Genomic DNA, 24,549 nt, shown 5'->3' with positions numbered 1-24,549 from the left:
TACTTTTTCATGGATGACCTAAATAAGAGATCTGTCTCACAAAATATGATTCGTGAGACCGTCTCACACAAATTTTTGTCCAAAAATAATGCAGGCAATTGGTTGACAAACTATTAATCATATTTATATTTCGTATATATACAAATAGAACTCAAAATTAAAATTTACAATAAAAGAGGCCCTTTGAAACTTGAGAAGTCCTCCATCCGGTTCACAAACCGTCGATAATATTAAATCAGCGACGGTTTGACTTGAGAATTCCTCCATCCGGTTCACAAACCGTCGATAATATTAAATCACCGTCGCTAAAATTGAATCCGTGACGGTTTGTTAACCGTCGCTAAAATTGAATCAGCGACGGTGTTTGAATCGTCGCTGATTCAATTTTAGCGACGGTTTTGATATATATTTCGTCGCTAAAATATTCCGTCGCAGGACACTCTTACGTGAAGCAGCGTCCGCGCTTACCAAACGCGGATTACAGTAGTTTTGCAAATTTTTTTTTTTAAATTATTTTTGAAATTTTTTTCTAAAATTGAATTAGTTTAAAAAAAAACCCGGATCGTTTACATTCTTATACTCAGGGGAAATCTAGGGTCCGATTCCAGCAAGTGTCACTAGTCCAGACAGCAGGTTTCGAATTTCCATGAGCTTGAAATCACGAAGAGACCGTTATAAGGGGGCCGAGAAGGCGTCCCAGCGTAGCCCCTCCGACGCTCAAGTTAGAGACTGAGGATATAAGGAGGAGCAGCTAAGGGCGCTGCTGAAAAAATAATATATTGAATGACTTAGTTAAACACTCAAACATGGTATTTATAGGGAAATACATTGGCCTGTCATGGACCCTCTACCTGTGTTAGGGATGGGCCGAGAGTTTGGGCCTGATCTTGATGGGTCCATTCCTGGTGTATCACATGTAAAACCCGGGATTTGTTCAATCATGATCTTATCAGATTAATAATTTGATTATACTAGGATGATGTAATCTTGAATGTTGATATTATTATTCAGAATATAAGATTTCTTTTGAGGTTATCTAAGCCGTGTAGATAATTTTATCGTGTGCAGAATTTCGAAGCTCGAAATTTATATGGTATTATTTATCGTGCAACTTTAAATTTTGGGAGGAATAAATCTATCTCCATCCAAGAATTTAATCAAGGAATTTCGAAAATTAGCAGATAAAAGATCTAAGATTTGAGTTGTGATGGAGATACCGAGATAAAAGATCAAGCATGAGATAATAAAATCACTAGAATTATAATTAATCAGTGTAAATATATACTATGCAAATTTCGAAATCTTAAGGGATGGAAGATTTGGAATTCGGTTATCACCCAAATCACGGATAGATAGATCACGATTCGAGATAAAAGATTTGAGTCAGATTTCAACGCGATATCACGCGATCCCGATAGCAACCAACCCCTATAAATAGGAGGGCCCTATAGCTCGAAAATTACACCATAATTCTATCTCAAATTTCGAGACTCTCCTCTAGTGTCCCTAGGATTTTCGAGTACAGCGAAGCGCTGCCGCCGTCCAGCCACCGGAACAGGAATTTCGAAAATTCCAGTGCAGTAAACCCTAGCCGTTCACGTTTATTTTCATCAAGAACTTAAGGTAAGTGGGCTTGTTTTAAATTATTGAATTTCGATGCATGTATGTTCGTTTTTTTTGTAAAAATTCGTGCGAGTACAATTCTTCTTCTACACCCTTCAGGTTACGATGTTTTTGGCATGATGTAAATGTTTTGACACTGTGAGAATTCAACTCGATATGGGTGGGAATCCCAACCATACGTACCCTTACGCGGTGGGGGAGATAACCGCTATACGGCCTCGTCCCCTTAGAAGAGTAAAAATTAGGGACTGATATCAGTAAACCATTGAAAGTAGATGAATCTCAGTGTCGGGTTAATGATGCGTACGTGGTATGAATTATGTTGCATGGTATGTATATTTTCGAAAATTGCATGTTGTTTTTTTTTATTATTATTGTACTCGAACGGCCTCCACTTGCTGAGTGACGACCATATCACTCACCCCTTACAATCTTTCCCCAGATAAATCCGAAGAACAGGTGGAGGAAGAGGAATCCGAACAATTTTGGGGCTGGTGATTTTATTAATTTCGAGATTGGATAGTATAGAGACTCTCGAATTTTTAGTAATTTAAATTTCATGTAAGACGTTTCCGCAGTTTTAATTTATTTCAGTTGTAAAGACTTTGTTTTGAGAAATTATGATTAATAAACTGGCTTTCGATTTATACTATGCTACGAGACTGGTTGTTTTAATTGTGTGATTGTTAAACGACGTCGGTGTCAAATCCCGAGTTTCGGGGCGTGACATTTAAGTGGTATTAGAACCGCCAGGTTCATAATCTGAGTGGGAGAAACCGATTTTCGAAAAAAAAAATGAAAAATTTTTGGACGAATTTTTACTTGAGGCCGACGCTGTCCCCTCCGAAACGGCCCAACGAACGATACCCACCACCATAAAGTCGTGAGGTAGGGGTCAAAATCGCGAAATTCCTTCGTTTAAGCCTCCGAAACCCCGTTTTTGCCGTTTTAGGAAAGTTTCGTAACCCCTACAAATTTTCGTAGGAAACTCCGAATTCGATTCCGTCAACTGTCCTGGAATCCTCTCGACATATGCTTCGAATCCATATGTCTATCTCAAAAGTTTCCATTTTTGGAAATTTTCGAAAATTTTTAATTTTCAGTACCCAACTCTATCCTGATATTTTGTTTTGTCATATTTATGATGTTCTAAACATTTCCTTTTTTATTTCAGGAAATGGCCCCATCAAGTCCCCCGAGATTCCGTACCCGTGCCCAAGCTGCCATCCGTATGAAGCAGCTTGCCCTTGACAATCAGTCGCGCCTGATTAAGCGACTTCGAGCCTGATTAGGCGAGAAGAGACAAGAAATTCAGACTCTAACCACGGAAAAGAATGACACAAGGGTCCAACTCAATAAGGCGATCTATCAAGGAGAGTTGGTAATAGGAGATAACATGGATTTGAGAGATGGCAAAGAGCATGGCCTGTCTCGAAAGAAAAAGCTGCAAGAAGATATCGACCGGTACCGAAAAGAGTTGGAGGAAGAAAAGCAGCAGAATGCCAGGAGCAAAAAGAGATTGGAAAATTTAAGTGAAGCTATAAGCTGCATTGCTAAGGTGAACCATCAACTGACTCAACATGGTGAAACGCTGAAGAACAAGATCAAGCAGAATAAGAGGGAGTACGAACAGCGCCACCAGATGACCATAGATCTGTTGGACGAGGCAGAGGCAGATGTTCAGGGGTGGAAGACATAGGTGGCCCAGCTTAATACAGAGAATGCCCAGCTCACTCATATGGTAGAGCTACTGCAGGAAGGAGAGCCGGATGAGGAGCCGGAAGCGGAAGAACCAATAGAGATTGAGGAGCCTATCGCAGCCGTCGGAGATGGAGAGATAGATGATTAGATTAAGATGTTTTAGTGATTTTGTTCTAGGAGTTTATCTTTCCATTATTGCTATTTTATTCAGTACGACTTTTATTTCATTTAGATTGGTCATATTCAGTTTATTTTTCTGCTTGAGAAATCAATAAAATATTTTATTTGTTCCATTGATTTCAATTTACTTCTGCACGATCTATTGCATGAATCTTACTCGTACAACAAATTCTTAGAACTTGAAATTGTAGGAAATGGCCGGCAGACCCCTAAGACAGAACCGCAACCCGCGTTATGCTAATACCGACCGTGAATGCGGACAGGAGAATGGGCATGGAAATGGACCCCCGCCTGCAGTCAACTTAAGCCGAGCTGATCTTATGGCCATAGCCACCATTGTGGTGACAACACTGCAAGGGTTGGGAAACCCGAGCGCCAATTAGCCACCACCACCTCCACCACCGAACGGAGTCAAATTTCACTACGAGTCTCTTCGCAAGAACAGGTGTCCGACATTCAGAGGGGACGCCGATCCTGAAGTTGGCCAGAGTTGGCTAAAGAGTGTCGAGACTCAGTTGAGGCTATTGGAAGTTCCCGATGCACTCAAAGTAGATGTGATCGTGCCTTTTCTGGAAGACAGAGCAGCTAAATGGTGGGAAGCAGTCTCGCCAGCCATGACCGCTGCTGGACCAATCACGTGGCGAATCTTCCGAGAGACATTTCTGAAACAGTACTACCCAGCAGAAGTCAGACTACAGAAGTTAAGTGAGTTTGAGAATCTCACTCAGGCTCCAGATATGTCAGTAGTGGAGTACACTTCTAAGTTCAATGCCCTTGGGTCGTATGTTCCGGCAATCATGGGGGATAAAGTTTTGAAGCTGCACCGTTTCAAGAAAGGGTTGAACAGCCGAATCCAGTCGGCCTTAGCAGTTTATCAGCCCGCCAATTTTTCAGATCTTATGGGCGCAGCTATCCGAGCTGAAACTGATATCCGTCGAAGAGAGGGAGAGAATAAGAACAAGCGTCCTCATATCGGTCAGTCTTCGCAGGGAGGTCAGAAGTTCAGGAAACCCAATCAATCAAGCGGACCTTCTTCAGGGCAACCCTCAGCGGCCAGCTACCAAGGACCCAAGCCGTGCCCGACATGCCATTTCAGACACACAGGGGAGTGCCGAAGAAATAATGGTGTATGCTTCGGATGTGGGAAAGCGGGACACCGAATTGTCGAATGTCCTACTGCTGCCAACCAAGCAGCCAGGGCCCAACAAGGGAACTGGGCAAATTACTGGAGCTAACCCCAACAAGCCAAAGGAAGGCAAGCCTAATGCCAGGGTCTTTGCTATGACTCAAGAAGAGGCCGACCACGCCAATGAAGTCGTGTCAGGTACCATCCTAATTCAAAAAGTTTCTGCTTATGTGTTATTTGATTGTGATGCTACGCATTCTTTATGTCTAAGAGACTTGCTAGGAAACTATGACTTAAGCCCGAGCTACTAGCTGAACCTTTTCGAATAGCCACACCTACAAGTAAGGCCATCGAAACTCACGAGACTCACAGAGACTGTTTGATCAGTATCGGTAATCAGACATTCAATGCAGACTTGATACAATTAGTTATGGCCGACTTTGACATTATTCTAGGAATGGATTGGTTAGCCAGAAACAATGCATTAGTGGACTGTAAAGAGAAAAGATTGAAGCTCCGAACCCCAAATCAGGAAGAGATCGTGTATCATGGTGAATCCTAGGAACGGAAATCACTCCTTTCCACTTCCCAAGCATGGAAGGCCATGAAGTCCGGAGAAGATATCTACCTAGCAATGGTTAGTGAAGTGCAAGGAGAAGTCGAACTGAAGATAGAACACCCCAGTAGTATGTGAGTTTCCAGATTTTTTTTCCAGAAGAACTCCTAGGGATAGTCCCGGACCGTGAAGTTGAGTTCGAAATTAATCTGGTTCCTGGTGCAGCACCGATTTCGAAAGCACCTTACAGGATGGCACCAGCTGAACTCAAAGAGTTAAAGGAACAACTCCAAGAATTGCTGGACAAAAAGCAAGTTCGACCAAGTGTGTCCCCATGGGGAGCACTAGTACTCTTTGTAAAGAAGAAAGTTGGGAGTATGAGATTGTGCATCGACTATAGAGAACTGAGCAAGATCACTATCAAGAACAGGTACCCTCTCCCGAGAATAGAAGACCTACTTGATCAGCTTAAGGGAGCTACGGTCTTTTCTAAACTGGATCTGAGGACTGGATACCACCAACTGAAGGTCAGGGTTGAAGATATCCCCAAAACAGCTTTTCGAACAAGATATGAGCATTATGAGTTCACAGTGATGCCTTTTGGGCTGACCAATGCGCCTGCAGCCTTCATGGACCTTATGAACAGAGTATTCAAACCATTCCTGGACCGATTCATAGTAGTGTTTATTGACGACATCCTCGTCTATTCTTCCAACGAGAAAGAGCATGAAGAACACCTCCGCCTTACACTTCAGACTCTGAGAGAGAAGGAACTCTATGCTAAGTTTAAGAAATGTGAGTTCTGGCTAAAGAGTGTATCCTTTTTAGGACATGTGATCTCTGAAGCAGGAGTATCAGTGGACCCCAAGAAAGTTGAGGTAATTACAGAATGGCCAAAGCCTAAAAACGTCACAGATATCAGGAGCTTTCTTGGATTGGCAGGTTATTACAGGAAGTTCGTCGAAGGTTTTTCTTCAATTGCCATACCACTGACTAAACTCACTCAGAAGAATTCTAAGTTCGTCTGGGACGAAGGTTGAGAGAAAAATTTCAGACACTAAAAGAAAAGCTCGTATCCACGCCAGTACTAATCTTACCCACTGAGGATAAGGAATTCACCATCTACAGTGACGCTTCTAAGGAAGGTCTGGGATGCGTACTCATGCAAGAGGGAAGAGTGATTGCCTACGCATCAAGGCAGTTGAAACCGTATAAGCAGAACTACCCTACGCATGATCTGGAGTTAGCAGCAGTTGTCTTTGCTTTGAAAATTTGGAGGCACTATCTTTATGGTGCCAAGTGGGAGATTTTCACAGATCACCAGAGCCTCAAGTACTTGTTCACCCAAAAAGAACTAAACATGAGGCAAAGGCAGGTGGATCGAACTACTGAAGGACTACGACTTGACTATAAGTTACCATCCAGGTAAAGCGAACAAAGTGGCCGATGCCCTGAGTAGGAAAAATGGAGGCAAGATCACTCTAGCTTCACTCTCCGCTCGGCCATGTCTGCAGGAGACCGTCAAGTTAAATCAGGACCGGGACCCCGAGCTAAAGAAACTTAAGGGACAAGTCGAAAGCGGGAAGTCTCAAGATCTACAAATTGATGACAAAGGAGTCATATGGATGAAAGGACGACTGTGTGTACCAGACAGTGATAACCTTCGCCAAGAAATGCTGTCAAAAGCACACAAATCCAAATTTTCAGTCCATCCAGGGAGTACAAAAATGTACAGAGACCTTAAGAAGAATTTTTGGTGGAATGGAATGAAAAGAGACGTGGCAGAATTTGTTGCCAAATGCCATGTGTGTCAACAGGTCAAAGTAGAGCACCAGCGACCTGGAGGATTATTGCAACCTTTGGAGATACCAGAGTGGAAATGGGAACATATCTCCATGAACTTTGTGGTAGGATTACCAAAGTCGAGGCAAGATCAAGACGGAATATGGGTAATTGTAGATAGACTTACAAAATCTGCACACTTCCTACCCGTCCGTATGAATTACAATCTGGACAAGTTAGCTACACTGTATATGGACAACATTGTACGACTTCATGGAGTACCAGTGAGCATCCTGTCTGACAGAGACCCAAGGTTCGTCTCACGTTTTTGGAAAATCTTTCAGGGGGCCATGGGAACAAAAGTTACTCTTAGTACGGCCTATCACCCTCAAACAGATGGCCAAACCGAAAGAACAATTCAAACCCTGGAAGACATGCTGAGAGCATGCGCCCTAGACTTCAGTAGCAATTTGAGCAATCATCTACCGTTGATCGAGTTTGCTTATAATAACAACTATCACAGCAGTATTGGGATGGCTCCATACGAAGCTCTCTATGGAAGGAAATGCCGATCACCCTTGTATTGGGATGAAGTGGGAGAAAAAGAAATAGTAGGACCCGAGCTCGTACAGATAACAATAGACAAGGTTACAGTAGTCCGAGAGAAACTCAAGGCAGCTCAAGATCGACAAAAGAGTTGGGCAGACCTGAAAAGAAGGCCAGTAGAATTCAACGTTGGCGAGAAGGCCAACGTAAAAGTATTGCCTATGAAGGGAGTTGTCCGATTCAGTAAAGCTGGGAAGCTAAACCCTCGTTATGTGGGACCCTTTGAGATTTTGGAGAAAGTGGGCACGCTAGCATACAGATTGGCACTGCCACCAAGCATGTCTAGAATTCACAACGTATTCCACGTGTCCCAACTACGGAAATATATCCGGACCCAAGCCACGTGTTGGAAGCAGAACCGCTCATGATCGAAAGCAACTTGTGAGAAGAGCTAAAGTACGAAGAAGTTCCCATTAGAATCGTGGACACCAAGGACCAGGTACTAAGACGACGAATCATTCCCTACGTCAAGGTGCAATGGTCTAACCATAAGGAAAGAGAAGTCACGTGGGAGCTAGAAGAAAGGATGAGGGACCAATACCCGTACCTCTTCTTAGATCAAGTCAACCCAAGTTTCGAGGACGAAACTTCTCTTAAGGAGGGAGGGATGTAAAACCCGGGATTTTGTTCAATCGTGATCTTATCAGATTAATAATTTGATTATACTAGGATGATGTAATCTTGGATGTTGATATTATTATTCAGAATATAAGATTTCTTTTGAGGTTATCTAAGCCGTGTAGATAATTTTATCGTATGCAGAATTTTGAAGCTTGAAATTTAGATGGTATTATTTATCGTGCAACTTTAAATTTTGGGATGAAAAATCTATCTCCATCCAAGAATTTAATCAAGGAATTTCGAAAATTAGCAGATAAAATATCTAAGATTTGAGTTGAGATGGAGATACCGGGATAAAAGATCAAGCATGAGATAATAAAATCACTAGAATTCTAATTAATCAGTGTACATATATACTATGCAAATTTCGAAATCTTAAGGGATGGAAGATTTGGAATTCGGTTATCACCCAAATCACGGATAGATAGATCACGATTCGAGATAAAAGATTTGAGTCAGATTTCAACGCGATATCACGCGATCCCGATAGCAACCAACCCCTATAAATAGGAGGGCCCTATAGCTCGAAAATTACACCATAATTCTCTCTCAAATTTCGAGACTCTCCTCTAGTGTCCCTAGGATTTTCGAGTACAACGAAGCGCTGCCGCCGTCCAGCCACCGGAACAGGAATTTCGAAAATTCCAGTGCAGTAAACCCTAGCCGTTCACGTTTATTTTCATCAAGAACTTAAGGTAAGTGGGCTTGTTTTAAATTATTGAATTTCGATGCATGTATGTTCGTTTTTTGTAAAAATTCGTGCGAGTACAATTCTTCTTCTACACCCTTCAGGTTACGATGTTTTTGGCATGATGTAAATGTTTTGACACTGTGAGAATTCAACTCGATATGGGTGGGAATCCCAACCATACGTACCCTTACGCGGTGGGGGAGATAACCGCTATACGGCCTCGTCCCCTTAGAAGAGTAAAAATTAGGGACTGATATCAGTAAACCATTGAAAGTAGATGAATCTCAGTGTCGGGTTAATGTTGCGTACGTGGTATGAATTATGTTGCATGGTATGTATATTTTCGAAAATTGCATGTTGTTTTTTTATTATTGTACTCGAACGGCCCCCACTTGCTGAGTGACGACCATATCACTCACCCCTTACAATCTTTCCCCAGATAAATCCGAAGAACAGGTGGAGGAAGAGGAATCCGAACAATTTTGGGGCTGGTAATTTTATTAATTTCGAGATTGGATAGTATAGAGACTCTCGAATTTTTAGTAATTTAAATTTCATGTAAGACGTTTCCGCAGTTTTAATTTATTTCAGTTGTAAAGACTTTGTTTTGAGAAATTATGATTAATAAACTGGCTTTCGGTATATACTATGCTACGAGGCTGGTTGTTTTCAATTGTGTGATTGTTAAACGACGTCGGTATCAAATCCCGAGTTTCGGGGCGTGACATCACATCCCTAGACATTGGTGTTTGTCTATACCACTTCAACAATTAGACAAAAATAACATAAAATTAAAAATTAGTGTTCAAAAACTAAATTGAAAATGTTGTAGTATATTCATGAATTTTATCTGATTTGAGTTAAATATATTTTAGATATTGAGTTTTTTAGGAGTATGTTACATAAATAATTGTATAGATATGCAGCTATACATGCCGATTGGCACAACCATAAAGGCCAAACCTGTCAGAATAAATATTTCAAAAGGTTTTATGTTTTCATCTTTTATTTATGTAGCTTAGTTCCTAAATAATGATATTTTAATCTCTGTTGAGGGTAAATTAATTAATAATTAGTATTATTACCATATTACCTACATATTAGTATAGCATTTCTTGTCTATTCTTCCCTGACTTGTGTAAATGAACAGGTCAATTAATTAATATTTATTACCAGATTGCCATTACTGCAATCGTGTGCGAAAATTTTGGTGGCAGATCGAGGCTAAACTTACTATTTAGAATGGGGATGTTATATATATATATATATGTTAACTAAATATTTATAGCATTTACTAATTATAATAATAAATAATAAAAAAAACATAAATAAATGTGTTGAAAGAAACAAAACAAGAGACAAAAACTTGTGTGAGACGGTCTCACGGTCGTATTTTGTTAGACAGATCTATTATTTGGGTCATCTATGAAAAAGTATTACTTTTTATTGTGAATATCGGTATGGTTGACCTGTCTTACAGATAAAGATTCGTGAGACTATCTCACAAGAGACCTATTCAACGATAATGGTCCATCTACCAGAAAAAAAAGTGAAGGAAATTATATATTATTATAGATGGAAAAATGAGGACCGATTTTGTGCAATGCAGTTTCAACGCACCCAATGACGGTGGCGGAATTAGGGGGCTTGAGAAAAATTGATGTACCTGCTTGCAAGTTGATATAAATTACTACTTTTTAATTTGGACTACACAGAACTCTAGTTTCCATGCCAAATTTTTTTGCCTTTCCCATATATACACGCTCCTTTATTATTCTCCCTATTTGTCTTTACATACAATTAGGATATACAATATATCAATCACGAACTCGATCGATCGGGATTTGACTTCTAATATTTTAAATTAAGTTATATATTGATGCCCTAATAATTCTTTGGGCATCACTACTAGGACCTAGACCAAGTTTTTGGAAAGAACTTGGGAAAGTGATGTTTGAGGAAGAGGGATGGATCGAGATAAAGGGTTGAACTCGGACATTTTGTAACTGAGTTCCAGGATTTATGTTATAATAGGCGAAAATTGGGTTCACAGCAAAAAGTGAATGAGGAAAAATACCTCAAAGGAGGAGGGGTTGAACACCCTGAACGAGGTAACGAAGAGATGAGTTCGGACATTTAATGACTAAACTATAATGGTATGACGTTACGTAAGCAAAGATTTGGAACTCAGTTTCCGAGCTCGGAGAAGTAGTTTTAGCTTGGCATGAGCTAAGGAACTTAGTGGTTGGGAAAGCACCATATTGAGATGAAACGAGGGGGAATTAGGCCCAAGTAGGTGCTCTTGTCTCAAGGATGTAGGCTTTGATCCAGATAATCGGGAAAGCATTGGACGATGTTGTAAGGGTCAAAATAATCCACAATTATGAGTATGTCAGTCGGCATAGAGATGGGGCTGAAACTGACTTGACAAAACTAATGATAAGACGGATACTCTGGATGAATATTATAACCTTTAATGTGGTATTTAACTGAAACATTTAAAGAAGCATTTAGTGGAGCATTTAATGTACGCTACAAAAAAAATGATTTTCACAGCACGTCATCAACAGAGTGCATTAAAAGCACGCTGTAAATATTACTTTTAACGGCGTGCACCCATATGTGCGCTGTTAATATTGTTTGCACTTGACAGAAATAATGGCGTGCATTAAAAGCACACTGCAGATAGTAATATCTGCATCATGCATTTATGTGTGCTGTTAATAAATTATATAAACGACAGCGTGCAGTTATATGTGAGATGTTAAAAACCTATGCAATTTTCGCAGCGCACAATAAAAGCACGCCGTTAATAGTATTATTAACGGCGTGCATGTTTATGTGCGATGTTAAAAGTAAATCATTTAAAAAAAAATCGTGTCTAGACATTAACAGCGTACATTAATAGCACGCCGTCAATATTATTATTCACGGCATGCATATAGCACGCCGTCAATATTATTATTCACGGCATGCATATAGCACGCCGTCAATATTATTTACGGCATGCATATAGCACGCTGCGAAAAATGGGCGCCCAATTATTATAGTCGTCCGGTTTTTAAATTAGCGACGGTTTCACTAAAACTGTCGCTAATTTAGCGACGGATAAAACCGTCATTAATTTTAAATCGACGACGGTTTAGCTAAAACCGTCGCTATTCGCAACGGTTTTAAATCAACCGTCGGTAATAGCTGCATTAACAATTGTCGCTAATTGCGACGATTTTTGTGGATTATGCGATCGAGATCATCATTAATTTCCTTTTATAAATATCATATATTGCATTTTGTATGTAGTATACATTGTGAGTTTTTTTTCGTGAGCCCGATAATTGAATTGAGTATCAGAATAGTGATGTCGAAAAATTTTCTGACGTAACATTCACAAATTTTATTTTTCGGTGTGTGTAAGAGTTGCAGCTAAAAATATTTCAAGGAAGCTCGGCCTTTAGGCTCAGTTTCTGTCAAAACGTATTCTTGGGAACGCGATTATTCCGTATCGAGTACCAGTCATAAGAATACTTTCAGCTCCCGAAACGGACACCAACTATACATATTTTTAACGAGTACACATAAAACATTATGAAACTTTGTCATTTGTGGATTTTAAATCCATTTAATTGATTTTGATAAATTTATGTTGTATGGATTTTAAAATATATATATATCATTTTCTAATTAGGTAGATTTAATTATAATTATGAAGATTTTTAAATAGATAAAAAAATAATGTTATTTCACATCTATTCCCCAAATTTCTCGCAAAATAAAATATTTCTACCGTGTTGGACGGTGGCATGTGAGTTTGCATTTGAAGGTGTTCTATAATTTTAATTAGTCCTTTAATTTGTGCCCACGTTTCTTATACACGCATGTGTAGGATGTAGACAGACGTAGAAAATGGGAAAGCCGCGAACAAATAAATATCAATGGATGAAAGCTGGCTGATTGGCGATATATAAAGAAAAACCACATCACGTCGGTGGGTATATAATCAAAATTTTAGGCTGGATTTTAAATGGGTTTTCAGTCAAATGGCATGTTAATCAATTGTCGAAAACAACTCATAAGAATAAGAAAGTTAATAATATTAAGATTGGAACTTAGATTTAACTCAAAATCAAAAGCTAGCTTAAGAGAAGGATTGTCCAAGATCATATATACATACAACTCTCAGGTACTTTGTCCAACCGATGTGGGACAACTAACAAATAAGATCGCGAGATCTACCTACAAAAGTTATTTGTCAACACAAATAGTTCCATATTGTTTATATTTTTGGAAATGGGAAAGATTAAGACGAAAGTAATTTGTTTGGGAACCGTACAAAAGAAATAAAGATTTTTACAAGCAATTTTATATAGGTCCATCTTGAATGATCGATTGAGTTTGAATAGTTTTGTTCGACTTATTTAAAAATTACTCTAATTTCAACATACTTTATATAGGTCCATTATCAATAGCAAGAAAACTGATTTTGCCTGTTTTTTGAAAATTGTTATGAATGAACTATTTAAAATTTCATGAGTGTCTTTGATTTGTAATATCATTATCATTAAAAGATAACTCAAATACTAGCTGTACGATCTCGAATGAAAGACAAGCGTAATTTCACGTTCTTGCTGAGCCAATATTTCAATTTTCATAATTTCCTTCTACTCGAAATCATGAAATCTTGTATCTAAAATTTATAAATAATAAACAGAAGAAAGTAGAAGTTAAGTATTTAAAATTTCATGAAAGAATAAACTGAGCTTATATATTTTTAAAAAGTCAAAATGTAATTTATCTGTATAATAATTCAATATGAGATTATATGTATCAGTAGTAACGTTTCGTTATGATAAAATATTGTAAAGTGAAATGTCGTGACTATTTAAGATTTTGAAGTGAATGTGGATGGCTAAAGAGGTGGCTCCCACCAACATTCGATATAACACTTTTCTCATGGAACTCACATTTCCGAACTAAGTTCACATTGTTTAGATGAATCATATACTCTGGTTAAAACTCGTAATTCATTAAACTCACTTTTCGGGCTGAAGCCGCGTTGTTCAATGGACTGAAAATCCGATACATACTGATAACCAGTTATGAACCAATAAAATTTCAGAAATCAAATATGTAGGGTAATATGATTAATAAATTGTGACATGCACAATATGATGCATATACAAATAAATCATCAGCAGTTTTGAAAGTTTACCGTAAGTTTCAGGTCAAATGCCAAAAAACTCATAGTTAAAGAAAACCGATAGTGAATTCACGGTGAAACCTTACCTCGATAGCTTACTTTTTCTTATCGGTTTTGATCCCAAGTCAAGATAATTTCTTATAATATAATTTGAGTGATTTTATATTGGCTAGGACCGGTAGTAAAACATTTTAAAATTGTTTTCATGTCAAACTAGTGTTAGTTAATTTTGTTTACGGCTTTAAAAATTCATATTAATTAAAATACAAGTCCAAAAATTATCAAGTTTTCCAGAAAATGCCTAAAATTAGTGGAGAAATGGCCAGAAAATGAGAAAACAAAGAAATGTGACGGTGCATGTAGTGTTTTTTGGTTTTCTCAGTACGCGTCGCCTCACCGGCACGTGAGGAAGCTCCGTCAGCCATGCCGCCTCCATTTTTCTTATTTAAATAAGATAAGTAAATTAATTATATATATACACACACTGACACACACACACCATTTTTTGATTATGTTGATTTAATTTATTATATTTTAATGTCTATATTTTAGTATTTTAAATTATTATTATTATATTTGGGAAAATTAGTACTAGTAAAATTTAGAATTTTCAACTAGTTTTTTAGCTAAGCATCTAAAATTTGTGGGGTGTTACACTCTAGCATTCTGATTTTCAAAAAAAATTATCTTGAATTATTGTTTCTATTTTTTAAATTTCCATTGTATTAGAATTAGCTTAGTTTTGATTTCTATGAATATGTATCATACATAGTAAGTATTGTTATTCATATTATATTTTAAAAAATTAATAATTACTTATTTCAGGAAGAAAAAAGAAAAGAAAATGCGTCCACTATGTGAGCCCAAGTATATTTCATCCATTCAACAACCACATTCAGTGCATCCCATCCACCCCTAGACCTTTCCCCGACAAACAAAGGATGAAATTTATCAAGCCCAAGCCCAAGCCCAAGCCCAAGCCCAAGCCCAAGCTCAGTTAGAAACCAAACATAGGCATAGCATAACCCAATTAGACAATACTGATCAAATTACTAAATTTCCAAATGAACCATAGATCGCGAACTGAACTTGAATTTGACCCGAAAGCACAATAAGACCAATTTGCTGGATCAACAATGTAATTTTTCCTTTCCGGTTAAAACACCTAATAAACACACAGGAAATCTGGCTTTTGGAGCATTTTCACTTCCCAGCCATTGTTCAAGCATTTTAAGAACAAATTTTCTACAGTTGTAAGTGGTTTTTATCCTTTCAAATTATAATGTTCTGAATCGAAAATTCTTCCCTGTAAATCAAAATTTTCATTTTATCTCCAACTACTATTTTGAATAAAATTCTATCTTCAAATTACCATAAAAAATCTTAAAACATAGTCGCAATATACTCGCTACATGATTATAATACACATTCCAATAAAAAAATTTAAAAATTATGAGGGTCCTGCTACATGTACAACAAGTATTACACATTGGATGACAAAATGCATTTGAAATAACAAAATTATCTTAAATGCATTTTTTAAAAAGTTTTCCAAATAAAATGCAAGGATAATTTGCCATTTCAAATGCATTTTGCAACCCAATTTGTTTGGTAGATATAGCATTTATGATACACACCTTCAAGAGAGTAAATAAATAAACAAACAAAATCAACAATGGAAGCTGATTCTTTAGATAGACACATCAACAATGCCAAATCATTTTTAAATTCTCTGGAAAAAAAGGAGGTATTTTTATAGCAGATCTAGAAATAAAACAAAAAGTACACAACATCCTGTAAAATTTAGGGGGAGAAATTAAAAATTTCGGTCATTTATTCCGATTTTAATCTCTTTTAGTTTTAATATGCTAGGTTTGTTTGTTTTATAATTACAATAATTTGTTTTGCGCTTTTTGTCTTTAACATTAATTATTGGTGATATGACATCAAATATTGCTGATATGTTCGGCACCACACTTACCATTGCTGAAAAGCGAAGAAGAGAATACAACCTAGCTAGAATTGAAGTAGACCATTTGTTTCACGAGGCGGAATGGAGCGAAGCTTCCAGCTAGCGATATGAAACTGGCCGTGATTATCCAAACCAAAGCGCCCCTCTTTCTGTGAAATCTCTCCGCCGTGACAGTGATTGAGGGCTGCGGCATATATGACGGTTCAGATTTCAAGTTTTTCAAGAATCGACGGCTGAGAATAGATGGTAGTAAGCATGCCCACGTTTAAAATGCAAATAAATTAAGGTAATTATTTTCATTTAATATATAAATTTGCTAAACTTTTAGTTAAACTTAAATTATATGTAATAACCTTGTTAATCTCAATATCACCACGAACATAACAACTATATATCCTAAAATTCATTAAGTACGTAAGAGCTATGCAAAATTTCAGCTATTTTAATGAATATTTCAAATGCCAAACTGAATTTACTAATACTTAGACTTCGTTTATATATATATATATATATATATATATATATATATATATATATATGCGTGTGTTAGAGATCTTTTGGGTCACAACACTGATCTATATATAATTTTTCCAACATCTGATTCTCACTTATGATTTCTATCATGCATGCAACGTGTTAACATTGCCAAGTAGTGTCAAATGTGTAGTTGTTCCTTTCATTGGGCACGGTTGTCGACAAATGTTTTCTCGGTCATTATTCTTCTATTCACACTAGGTAAATTCTCGGTAACGTAGGAGCCTCAAATCATGTTAGTCTGTTATATTCACACTAGGGAAATTCTCGGTAGCGTAGGAGCCTCACACCATGTTAGTCTGTTCTATTCACACTAGGGAAATTAATTTTCGGTAACGTAGGAGCCTCAAACCATGTTAGTCTGTTATATATATATATATATATATATATATATATAACATCATTATTTTATAATAATGTGTTGCGATACTTAAAAAATATTAGAAATCAATAATCTAATGAAATTGTCAACATATTTACGAAAATTTACATAAGGCAGAGTAAAAATTAACTAAATTATTTTGAGTAAGTTTTATGTTAGACGATTTCACATATCTATATCTATGGGACTAGTTGACTCGGTATATATCTCGAGTAAATAATAATAATTTTGATTTAAACAAATATTTTTCATAAATCAGGTTGGGTAAAAGATATGTCTCACAAATTAACTCATTAGACGGTCCAATAAAAAATTTTGTAAATTAGTTTTAATATTTTATTATATTAATTAAAGAAAAATGTATAAAAGATATTGTATGTTTATATTAATATTTTAGAAAATCATTTGAGGATATATTAGATATTTTAGAATAAATAAAGAGATATGAAGTGTATTTAAAAAAAGTGGGGTATCATTTCATTTAATTTCAGTTATGGTTTTGAGTTTTGTGTTAATTTTATTTTATTTTTTTTACGGTGAGAATTTTTGTAATTTAATGAAAACTGAAAAAGTCTTTTATTATAAGATCAATCAACCAAAAATGAAAAGAACCACGCTCCCAAACAAAAGGGGAATGAGACGAAGAAACAAAAGAGGCAATGGCTTGAGCAACACAATTCGCAGAACGCCGAGCATGACTAAGAGTGGGGCTTCCCTGAAGAGCCAAAAGTCGTCTGATATCTAGTGCTAGAGCCCCGGCATAACTGAGGTTCTCTTCTTCCCTCAAGACTGCTTGCACGGCGAGAAGAGAGTCCGATGAGATATGATGAAGCCGGAGATTATGTGTACTGGACATGTTGAGCCCTTTTATTATAACAAGAAGCTCGGCATACAAGACATATGAGGGCTTCTCAATTTTGTTTCCAAAAACTAGTATCGGTTGTCCATCATGATTACGGATTACACCGCCAATTGAATATCTATGAGTGTGCTCATTATAACATGCGTCCACATCCATCCGGAGAGAGTGCATAGGCGGGGCCATCCAGGCTGTCGGAGCACACAATAGGTTACGAGCAGGAGAAATCCTCAAAGCTCTACAAGCTTCCTGGAAGTCTTGAAGAAGACTCTCACACCACTCTATATTGATAGCAGAATGACAATATCCGAGGATGTGAGTGATCCGAAGTCTCTCACTCCAAATCGCCCAAACACGCATCACAAATGCCTCAAATTCATGAATACTCAGCTTTTCTTTCATCCAAAGGGTAATAACTATCACATCCAGATGACATGATAACTTTAGAATCGGCCAATAATACGTTCCTTTCCAGCAGCGCTTAATAACAGGGCAAGTGAAGAGAGCATGGACAGTAGAATCACAAAGATGGCGACATAGTGGACACTCTCCAAGAACCGGGACATGATGTGCCCTTAAATTCTGCTCCGTCGGAATAATGTTTTGCATAACCCGCCACCAAAAAATACGAACCTTCGGAGGAATACTAAGAGACCAAATAAATCGCCACCATTCAATGGAATGATTACCCGAGCACGAGGGAGGAGAATCAAAGAAGCCAATCGCCACTTTATAACCATCACGGACCGAATATTTAGCCTTCGGATCGTATGCCCAAAACCGGAAATCCTCCTTTTGAGATTGGGAGAGAGGGATAGTCAAAATATCCTTGACAAGATGGGGAGGGAAGAGATTGTGGATGAGAGGTTCATTCCAAGACTTCCCATCGAGGAGGGTACTAACTGTAGCAAAATGTTCGGACTCTGGAGGAGGGGACACACAATCTCGTGTCCATGGAATCCAGCGCTCTGCAAAAGTTGGAATTTTCGAGCCATCTCCCACTTTCAAACACACCCCTTTTCCAGAAGTGACCTACTCCATAATATCGATCTCCAAATGTGAGAAGGATTACTTCCGAGGGAGGAACTCATAATATCTTGGTGATGAAAATACCTTGCTTTCAAGACTCGTGCAACCAAAGACCCTGGCTTAGTAATAATGCGCCAAACCTGCTTAACCATCAACGCTCTATTGAATGTCTCAAGATGTCGAAAGCCCAACCCGCCCTGGCACTTCGGCTTGCAAAGATCTCTCCATTTTTTCCAGTGCAGGCGCCTCCTCCTTTCCTCCTTACCCCACCAGAAGTTAGCACATTCTCGCTCAATCTCCTCGCAAATAGATTTTGGGATTCGAAAACATGACATAGCATATGTGGGAATGGCCTGAAGAACAGATTTAATCAGGGTTTCCTTGCCTCCGACAGAAAAGAACTTATTTCTCCATCCTTGAATTCTATGAACAACCCTTTCAACCAAATAACGAAATTGTTATCTTTTTGCTTCTACATAAGGCGACAGGAAGGCCTAAATACACATTATGACCCTGCACTAATGGAATAGCCAGAGCAGATTTTATTTGATCACACACCTGCTCATTAGTGTTAGGACTGAATGACAATGAGGATTTCTCAAAATTGATAAGTTGGCCCGAGGCCCTTTCATATAACTCAAGACAATTACGAACCACCATGCAGTCCTCCAATGTCGCCCTGAAGAACAGAAGATTGTCATCAGCAAAAAACAAATGGGATATAGGCGGGCAAGATGAAGCAATCCGCACCCTAGATAAGAGTCGATGGTTTTCTAGAGATAAGAGAGCCGAGGACAAGCCATGAGCACATAAAACAAAAAGGTAAGGAGATAGCGGGTCTCCTTGTCTCAGCCCTCTACTAGGAGAAATATTCACAACCAGCTCTCCATTTAAGGAGAAAGAATATCTAACAGAGATCACACACCACATAATCTTCTCAACCCAAACTGGAGCAAATCCCAGCCGAATCTCATTTCTTCAAGAAAGCACCATTCAACTCAATCATAAGCTTTACTCATGTCAAGCTTTAACACTGCATAACCTTTCTGCCCCTTTTTTACGATTTTTGATCCAGTTCAAAGTCTCGAAACTCATGATAATGTTATCAGAGATTAGTCGTCATGGTTTGAACGCACTTTGGAACTCATTCACGGTGTGTTGAAGAATAGGACTGAGTCTGTATGTCAATGCTTTGGCAATTATTTTGTAGCAGACATTACAAAGACTGATAGGCTGGAAATCTTTTAAAGTCATAGGGTTTTTTTTTTCGGAATAAGTGTAACAATAGTATCATTCCAATCCTCAATGCAACCCCCTTCGTTTAGAACACTAAGGACAGCTGCCATTACCTCGCCTTCTATCACATCCCAAAATTTCTAAAAGAAGAAGACCGACATCCTATCTGGGCTTGGTGCTTTGTCTGGATGCATGTCAAAAAGTGCCTTCCGGACTTCAAGAGCTGAGAAAGGTCCACATAAAGTCACATTAAGCTGGCCATCAATTTTTGGCACCACGCAATCTAGGACAAGCCTCCTAGCATCCGTTGAGGGAATATTTGTCGAGAAAAGATTCTAAAAATATTGATCAATAATTTCAGCCACACCACTTTGCTCAGTGCACCAATCACCATGCGATGAAACCAAGCCCCTGATATCATCCTGAATTTTTGTTATATTGATCTAACAAATTAAATTTTTATTTTTTTAAAAAAAATTAATTTTAATATTTTAATAGACAAATGATATATGTTTTTTAATATTTTTTATTAGTAAAATTTTCAATCAATCAATATATCAAAACCAATGATAAATAATTCAATTTGACGACATGTTTGTTATCCTTATTTGAATATGATCTCAAATAGTATTAAAAAAGTATATAATAATTAAATATATTCATTATATAAATAATTTTAAATATGTGTGTTTGATTAATATATTTCACTGCATATTGTGAATATATGCTACAATACCAGCACACAACACCTAATTCTAATACACACAATCTTTTTTTTTTTTTTTTGGCTTTTAACAACACTCGTGTTACCCTAGAGTCTCATCAATATCGGCACAGATAAAATAAAATCTCTCTATTATTCAAACAGATTGGTCTAAAACTTTATATAAAAGTAAACTCTTCTAAAAAAATCAAAGATTTCATAAAATATATATATATATATTTAAAACTATAAATATTAATATTATTAAAAAAATACTGAAAATAAAACAAAACATAACATTCAATATACTTGTCCAGTTACCAAGTTACGTTACTTAACCTTTTATTTATCAAACGAACGACCAAACTCTCTGACCCACCATTTGAAAGAGGAAGTCCAAACAAGATATGTTCCTTGCTCAAATTAAATTTGGATTCTTTTTGAGGTTTGACCGATTGTTGACTTTTCAATTCCAACGTGGCATACTGTTTATATTAGAATCACCAATTTTTGAGCCAACCATTACAATCAACCAAACCATGAAAAGGGACACGATGGCTTGAAAAATCCCCAACCCGACACTGCAAATGTTTGCTGTTTCCGTACGTTTTTCCATTTCGAGAATGTTTTTTTTCTCTCAATTTTTTAGCGGCTTTTTTATATTTTTCACGACCCGACATATCTTATGAATTTTGAGAAATATAAAATATTTGTTCTGGATAATAAATTTACATACACGACCGAATTCTCATTTTTGTTCTCCCTTAAAGATCAACGTATTCATAGCCAATAGTCATGAAAATTTAAGTCAAAGTTCTTGAAATTTCAGAACGATAATATTGAATCAACAACTTACTAGGAAACTTCTCAAATTTCATTAAATCGCCACACGATTATATATAGCAAAAACGAATACTTTCTCGGAGATAAAGGTAGTCTGAGATTATTGCATTATAGTCTCTATTGTGGAAGATTCTTCTAGATGTTTAGTAATAGAATACAAGTGCTTCTAATACAAGTTTTCAATATTTTAAGCTATTTTTACTATATATTATTGCTATTTTCTCAGTAAAAAACGAAGACTTTAAAATTAATTACATGCAATTGGTTTTCAGTCCTTCACATGTCTGATCATAAAATAAAATCAGTATTATTTTATTTTATTTTTTCTGGATGGGTCAGGTCAAAATATTATTCGAAGACAGAGATAGATCGATAAATTTTCTTGGCTGCCACGGGGAAATTGGTTGCACGATATTTAATGTGTTTGACTGCAATAATAATTAATTAAAACTTCTAGACTTTGATTAGGAGAGTAATTGGTTGGGCTTAAGTTCTCAAGATTTGACTTAACTTCTTTTTTTTCCAAAACTCGTGGTCAGGGTAAGAGCTCATAATATGTTAATAGATATATGACTCAATGTTTTCAATTATATTTTGAAATTATTATTTATGCACTAAATTTTTAGTTATATATAAAATTTTATTACTTATAAGATATATCAAACTTGCAAGGTAAAGTGAAATCTGGATAACTTGATATTTAGATATTACTCTTTTATTTTTAATTTTTTCCCTTACTTTAGACGGGGGGTGGCTATAAATCATGATATTCGGAAATTATTGATTTGAAAAAAAAATATATATATATATATATATAAACATTTTCTAAAAAAAAAAAAGACGTCATGAAGACAAAAATCTCTATTAAAAAAATTTGTCAGTTTAGAGTAAAATACTAATTTTAGAAAGGAGGTGATAAACAATAAATACAAATCTAATGCCGATTCTTTGACAAGAGAATCCATTGTCTGTCATATTATATGATTTGACTAGATTATATTCGGCTCACTTTCAAAGTATTATATTTGACTACTTAGAATAACCGATTATTTCGGGATAAAAATTAAGAATGAAGCGCAATAGTTTCAAATTATAGTCCCATTTGTCTTAATATTCTACCCACCGGAAATGTACTGTTTCAAGATCAATATATTCTTGCACGAGAGGAGAAATTGTAACTTTATTTACGTCTTTAAATTTTATTCATATAACTTGTCAAATTTTGTTTTTTCATATAGTAATTTTAATTTTTTTGTCTTGATTTTGCTCAAAATCACTAAATCCCCGGGATATTGTTTATTAGACATTGATGTTCTCATAAGAATAAAATTTATATTACACATATTAAAATATACATAAATAAAAATAAGAGAAACAACATATTTTTCCTCACATTTTGAAATATATTTTGAAATATTTGAGGTCGTTCCGATTTATTTTTCGGTTTTTTATCTTGTGAATTTTAATTTGAGTGATATGAGTTTTATTTTCGTCATATGTCTCATGTAGGAGAGAATTAGTGCCAAGTAAATCATATTTAACGGATTTAGTGTTTTCACGGAAAAAAAAGACAAAAAAAATCAAGTTATTGTATGAAAAACAAATGTTAATAAGTTACAAGACTAAAACTCAAAACAGACTAACTTGCATTATTAAAATTGCAATTTTTCCCTATAATGAGTGTCTGAGTCGTTGGAGTAAGTGAACATTTGATTAATTGTCAGTCGTTTGATTTTCCTATTAATATTTTCTCGAGCGAGTCTGTTGTAGAATATCTGTCCAGTGTGATTTATATGAATAACGTGATTTGCAAGGACTACAATATCTTAGAAATTTATCTAATGTACATCAAAAGGTAGTGGTTGTTTGTTTCATCTTCATTAAGAAAACCAAGATATATTCTCTACCATAACATTCAACTCAAATTATCTTCCATAAAGATCGGATTTATTCCTTGTTTCCATAAATAAATTCCGAAATAATAAAAAATATGGCATAAAATAAATTTTTAAAAACATGAGATGAAATTTGTAGGAGCCTTTTTTCAAAAATAAATATAAAAATAAAAATAAATCCTCCTCGTAGAGAACCGACAAATTGGTGTTGGAAATCTCAACCTTACTATTATTCCATATATCACTAGAAAAATGCGTGCCAACTTTTACTGTAACGATCATGGATAGTAGGCTAACCTTGTTTAATATGAAATTCAGCTCGTGTTCATGAACTATTATTATTTATGAGTCGTAAGTTGCTCCAGCATGGGGTCGTAGCCCATACTCATGCACCGTCAATTTCTCACCCCTCGAAAGTGGTCCCCCAACACTTGAACTCAGGACCTCCGGACTTAACTACTTAGATTCTTTATGTGTTGGTACCAATTCTCATGTCTTAGGTTCAAGTGTTAGGGGGCGAAAGAAACCACTTTTCAGGGATGAGATATTCTATGAGTGACGATATATGAATATGAGCTACGATCCATGCTGGACCACCCTACGACGCATGATCAATAGTGAGACGTAAGCATGAACTGAGTCTTGAGACAGCCCGTGATCATGGTCGTTACATTCGCATTCTGTAGAAAAAACGTAATGATGAAATCAGACATTGATGATTAAATTGGGATGGCAAATTAATTGTTTCACGAATTAGGGAATATTTAAAAGAAGAAGAAACCGAGTGTAATTCCTCCAAAATTAGTTAAACGTGTATACACAAATTGATCACATTTTAATTAAGGCATAGATATACATCCTACCTAGCCATCTATTTTAACTAATTGTTGGCTCAATAATTGTCATTTATTTAATGTATACTCGGTTTGCTGTCGTTGAAAATTTTTATTTGAAAACTTTTGAGCTGTGTTTGGATTTTTTTTTATATTACCTAATTTTTGCAATTATAAACA

The 24,549-nt window shown here is 36.4% G+C and overlaps 2 protein-coding genes across 2 annotated transcripts; one reads left to right on the top strand and one right to left on the bottom strand.

Annotated features, from left to right (window-relative positions):
* Nucleotides 1-3,698: 3,698 nt before the first annotated feature.
* On the top strand, nucleotides 3,699-7,149 carry LOC142541784 (uncharacterized). The gene is made up of 8 exons (XM_075648246.1): nucleotides 3,699-3,862; nucleotides 3,950-4,497; nucleotides 4,601-4,828; nucleotides 5,086-5,181; nucleotides 5,346-5,981; nucleotides 6,033-6,221; nucleotides 6,612-6,905; nucleotides 7,004-7,149. Exons 1-8 carry the CDS (start codon nucleotides 3,699-3,701, stop codon nucleotides 7,147-7,149), a joined length of 2,301 nt encoding a protein of 766 aa, XP_075504361.1.
* Nucleotides 7,150-17,524: 10,375 nt separating this feature from the next.
* Nucleotides 17,525-19,789, bottom strand: LOC142541783 (uncharacterized). Its single transcript, XM_075648245.1, has 3 exons — nucleotides 19,418-19,789; nucleotides 19,000-19,212; nucleotides 17,525-18,862 (listed from the first exon to the last, which is right to left on the bottom strand). The coding sequence occupies exons 1-3, from the start codon at nucleotides 19,787-19,789 to the stop codon at nucleotides 17,525-17,527; spliced, it is 1,923 nt and encodes a 640-aa protein (XP_075504360.1).
* Between the last annotated feature and the right edge of the window lie 4,760 nt (nucleotides 19,790-24,549).

This window comes from Primulina tabacum, chromosome 4 (genome assembly GCF_025594145.1).
Source record: "Primulina tabacum isolate GXHZ01 chromosome 4, ASM2559414v2, whole genome shotgun sequence".
In the NCBI taxonomy this organism is placed as follows: domain Eukaryota; kingdom Viridiplantae; phylum Streptophyta; class Magnoliopsida; order Lamiales; family Gesneriaceae; genus Primulina; species Primulina tabacum.
Note: the sequence above shows the minus strand (reverse complement) of the source record. Positions and strands in the feature narration are given on the sequence as shown.